The sequence below is a fragment of the Crocodylus porosus genome, unplaced genomic scaffold (genome assembly GCF_001723895.1).
Source record: "Crocodylus porosus isolate Cpor-Errol unplaced genomic scaffold, CroPor_comp1, whole genome shotgun sequence".
Classification (NCBI taxonomy): domain Eukaryota; kingdom Metazoa; phylum Chordata; order Crocodylia; family Crocodylidae; genus Crocodylus; species Crocodylus porosus.
The window spans coordinates 45,038,254-45,042,701 of NW_017728949.1; the positions used below are offsets into that span (position 1 = coordinate 45,038,254).

Genomic DNA, 4,448 nt, shown 5'->3' on the forward strand with positions numbered 1-4,448 from the left:
CCCTGATGATGTGTGGGCACTTTTAATTCTTTAATTGCAAGCTTCCTGGCAGAAACACCCTTCATCAGGCACTGGAGCAAAGATTGTAAAAGTTCTCGGTAGAAATGAAAGTTCATATTTCATTGGAGAGTTGAAGGTGGTAAAATTTCCTGTTTGGAAAAGTTAATGTTATATGCAGATTAGGCTCAGAGAAAAGTTGGAATAGTCTGTTTACCTCAAAGTTGTTTGTTGGTAAGCAAGATATATTCATGTTTCCTTCTGGTTATGGTGTTTCATATTTCACAGAGTAAATAGATGGGATGCTTCTCTGGGCAGGTATTTCTTATCTGGTAGGGTGTCTCTGAACTCTGTTGTGAGGCTCTGTTATGATGCAAATTACCTCAAACAAAGGCAGGAGCAGTATCTCAGGTTTCAGGTGGTAAAAGTTGCTTCCTCCTAGTAAAATTATTATTTCATTTAAAAAAAAAAAAAAATCGGCTAAAATTCAATATCTTTCATGTCGTGTATCCAGATTGTAGCCATATTGGTTTAAAGGAAAAAGCAATCAGGACTCACGGTAGAGGTGACATTTTTATTAGGCCAACTAGATTTTTGCAAAAAAAAATTCTCTAATTGCAAGCTTTTGGGCACAAACACCCTTCATCAGGCATTGGAGAAAAGATTGTAAAAAATCTCCTGGGTAGAAATGAAAATTCATATTTCATAGGAGAACTGAAGGTGGTAAAATCTCCCATTTGGAAAAGTTCAGTACCTTAGCACTTCGTAGCACTACAAATGAATGTATGTCCAAGGCCTTGTTCTCTACTGTACATTATCTGTTTTCATGCAAGCAAGACATTTAGGCCAAAATATTTGAACTTGAGTGCTTATATCTATTGAACTTGAGTGCACTTAAATCTCATCTGAATTTTTTTTAAAGTGATTGAATATCAATTTGAAAATTTTAGCCCTGACCTCTTTGTGTATCACTTTCCCAAGAGACATCTTTGCCTTATGCACAAATCAGTCAATACCTCTTGATCAAGTTTTATCCCATGTACATTATCATGGCATCTGCATCTATGAGGTAGAAGGTAGACTGACAAAATATGGTGCAATGAACACTTTTCAAATCCTGGTATCATCAGTAAAACATTGCCTTTGAATCACTTGATAGCTTAAGGAGGGAAGAAGATTGCTTGGGATTTATGATCCATTACTGCAGGATAGCCCAGTATTCTTCCAGTTTGTTCTTTGCTTTGGGTATCTGGAGCTGCTCGTTTGTAAACAAATTTCATTTGTATTATATATTTTTCAGAAATATGAAACTAATGTGGGAGCTCAGGGATCTCAGCTCTCTCGTGGGCAAAAGCAACGCATTGCTATAGCACGGGCTATCATACGTGATCCTAAAATTTTATTACTAGATGAAGCAACATCTGCCTTAGACACAGAAAGTGAAAAGGTAAATATGCAATATAAAGAAATTAAGATGACCCAAAGCAATTATCCACGTGCCTTCATGTAAAAGAAATGCCCATAAAAATAATTTCACTTAGCCTTTTCTACTCTGCAGTACTTTTCCAAGGTTTCAATAAAGTGATACCTTGTTATCATGCATATTATTTGCAACTGTAGTTAATTCAGCCATAAAACATTAAGCCCAAATACAAATCTCTCTCACAGGTAATGTAAGAATTATATGTCCTACCTCAGGGAGATGCACACTTCTCTTAGTCTCTCATCGAGCAGCTGAGAGCAAGCCCAGAGACCAATCCAAATCCACTCCGCTTTGACATATAGCTCTTCTGTGTTGACTTCAGGAAGCCTTCACTGATCCTAATCTATCCAGGGAGATGCATAGTTCTCTCCTATTTCCTCAATGAGAAATGGAACAGAAGAAATGCATACTAGGACACTGGTCTAGGAGTGAGGGAATCCTGGGTTCTGGCTCCTGCTCCCAATGCCATTAATTTCATCCAATGACTATCCAATGCAAGAGACACACACAGCATTGGAGCCCAGGCTGGGACCAGGGGCCAGAACCCTCCTCATGGGGTAGAGTTACACTTCCCCTTGAATACTGCTCTTTTGGTCTCATGATCATTTCCTTCTTGTTCGCCCAGGAGCCCAGCTTCAACCCAATGGCTGGAGGGTGTTCTTGGCTCTGTCTAGCCAATGGTCTAGTGGTTAATGAACTTTGAGATGTATGAAATGTAGGTTCAACACCTGTTTGGCTGAATGAGGCCTATAAACTGGGTCTTCCACTCCCTGGGCCTTCACTTGCCTGAATCCTTGGGCCACTGGACTAAAACATGGCTGGTCTCTTGCCAGGATAGATTTGCTCAGAAAGTGTAAATAAAGGTAGATGCCTTGGTGGAGGGCTTCTGAGCAGGCTCAGAAATCAAGATGCATATATTCTATTCCACCTGTTGGTGTCTAAATGGATTTAGGTACCCAAGTACAACCCTATTGTATCCTGCTGTGCTCCTTGCAAAACTGTTGGTACAAAAGATGGGTGAGATCTTCTCCTCACTGCTGTTTTGTAACCATTTCATGGCTCAGATTTTTCAAAAAGTAGATCCATTAATGGATTTTCACCTAAGTGCCTTTACTCACCCAGGAGGTAGAATAGAATCTGACTTAGATGCCAACAAGATCCTTAGTTGTGGATTTGGTCTTAACAGTATTTATCCAGATACGCTAAGTAAAAATTATCAAAAACAAACAAACAAACAAAACCCCTCCAAAACCCAGGCAAACACAGCTGTTTTTTCCCCTCTTAGACTTCCACTATAGATGTGTCACCTTTCTGAGCATTGTACAAATCCTCTTTCCAAAGCTCCCAGTGGTACCAGCCACTACACACAAAACAAAATTACATATTAAAACACTTTTAAAAATAAATGCTCTGAATATGCAGTAGTTTCATTTACATCAATGATATGCTAGAGCACTGAGAAGAAATAATTGGCTTAGCTTGTTTTGCATCTTGAGGTCAAAGGAAAAATGAGAATTTTAAAACTCACCAGAATCACCATGACATTCAGTTTGGTACGTAAATGTACAATTTGAGTTTTATATTTCATCAATCCTGCCTATAAGTTAGCATCAGGCTTAGTTTATGCAGTTGCAAAGCATACCAATAACTTGTAGCCTTTGATTCTACTTCAGGTAAAACTTCTCATGGTAGCATTAGAAATGCTGAAATGTTTAATTATTGGGGATAGATTTATAAGGGATTCCTCATGTCATAGCTGCCATTTTAGCTGGTATACTGTCATGCCGATTTGTTGTCTATTGTCTGCAGACTGTGCAAGCTGCACTGGATAAAGCACGAGAAGGGCGGACCTGCATTGTCATTGCACACCGTCTGTCTACAATTCAGCATTCTGATATCATTGCTGTCATGTCTCAAGGAGTCATTATTGAAAAGGGCACTCACAGTGAACTGATGGCCGTGAAAGGAGCTTATTACAAACTTGTCACGACTGGAGCACCTATTAGCTGATTTAAAACACTCTGTGAAGTTAAAAAAGATATTTTTTGCCAAATGAGTCCTCTGAAGTTAGTATGAAATTCTTGGTACCTGTTTAAGTTATTACAAAGTGCTGTAGCATATGGTGAGTTGCATGGTACCCAAGCTAAAAACACATAAGGCTTTCTGGAACAAGCAAATCTATTAACTTAACCAGGAGGGCCAAACCTTTTAGGCAAGTGTGCCACAGACTAGCCCCACATCCTCCTGGAGTGCCACTCTAATCCCATCCCTTACCCAATCAACTGCTTCCTACTCTATCTACTGCTGTGCTGCCTGTCTGCTGCCTAGTTTTCTATGTTCCACACTCACATGTGCAGCAGGCTGGCCACCTGTAAGCTAACCAGTAGGGTGATTTGTTCATGAAACAGTTTAGTTTATTGTGCGTGGAAAAAGGAAGTTGCAAGTAGAAAAGCTCTTCAGTTGGGAGTTGCCCAAGGATAAGGTATGTACATAAAAGGAGAAGGCTCTGCAGTGCTTTTCTTACTTAACAAATGGCAATCAAAGAAGAATCCACTCTGTAGTATATACCCTATTATGAATGCACACCATCTTCTCTAACCTTTTCCTCTTGTACACTTAGACTGTGAACTCTTTGGGACAAGGACTGTCTACGTCTATGCCTGGTGCCTAGGACACCGAGGCCTTGATCTTGTCCGGAGCATATACTTAACTGGAGTAGGCACTACTGTAATAGAAATAATAAATGACTATAAAGAAATGTGCTTCACTCCATCGTAAAAGGAAACTGAGAAGAGGAACAAAAGGTGGAATAAAGACTATTTTTCCGTAGTGGGGCCACTTTGTAAAATACTCTAAATGAATTCATTTGAATATGAATAAATGCATTAGTTAAATCAAATAATACTGAAATAAATTTTCAGTGTGATTTTAATTTTATCTTACCTTGAAAAAGTACTAGGGAAATGGA

The 4,448-nt window shown here is 39.1% G+C and overlaps 2 protein-coding genes across 2 annotated transcripts in view; both read left to right on the forward strand.

Annotated features, from left to right (window-relative positions):
* Positions 1-298, forward strand: part of ABCB11 (ATP binding cassette subfamily B member 11) — an 83,085-nt gene extending 82,787 nt beyond the window's left edge. Inside the window, exon 27 of the mRNA XM_019554636.1 lies at positions 288-298. Coding sequence (XP_019410181.1) covers positions 288-290 — 3 coding nt within the window. The 3' untranslated portion in view covers positions 291-298. The remainder of the gene's footprint in view (positions 1-287) is intronic.
* A 476-nt stretch (positions 299-774) lies between these two features.
* LOC109322489 (bile salt export pump-like) lies at positions 775-4,442 on the forward strand. Its single transcript, XM_019553540.1, has 3 exons — positions 775-780; positions 1,157-1,444; positions 3,290-4,442. The coding sequence occupies exons 1-3, from the start codon at positions 775-777 to the stop codon at positions 3,488-3,490; spliced, it is 495 nt and encodes a 164-aa protein (XP_019409085.1). The 3' UTR covers positions 3,491-4,442.
* Positions 4,443-4,448: the final 6 nt, after the last annotated feature.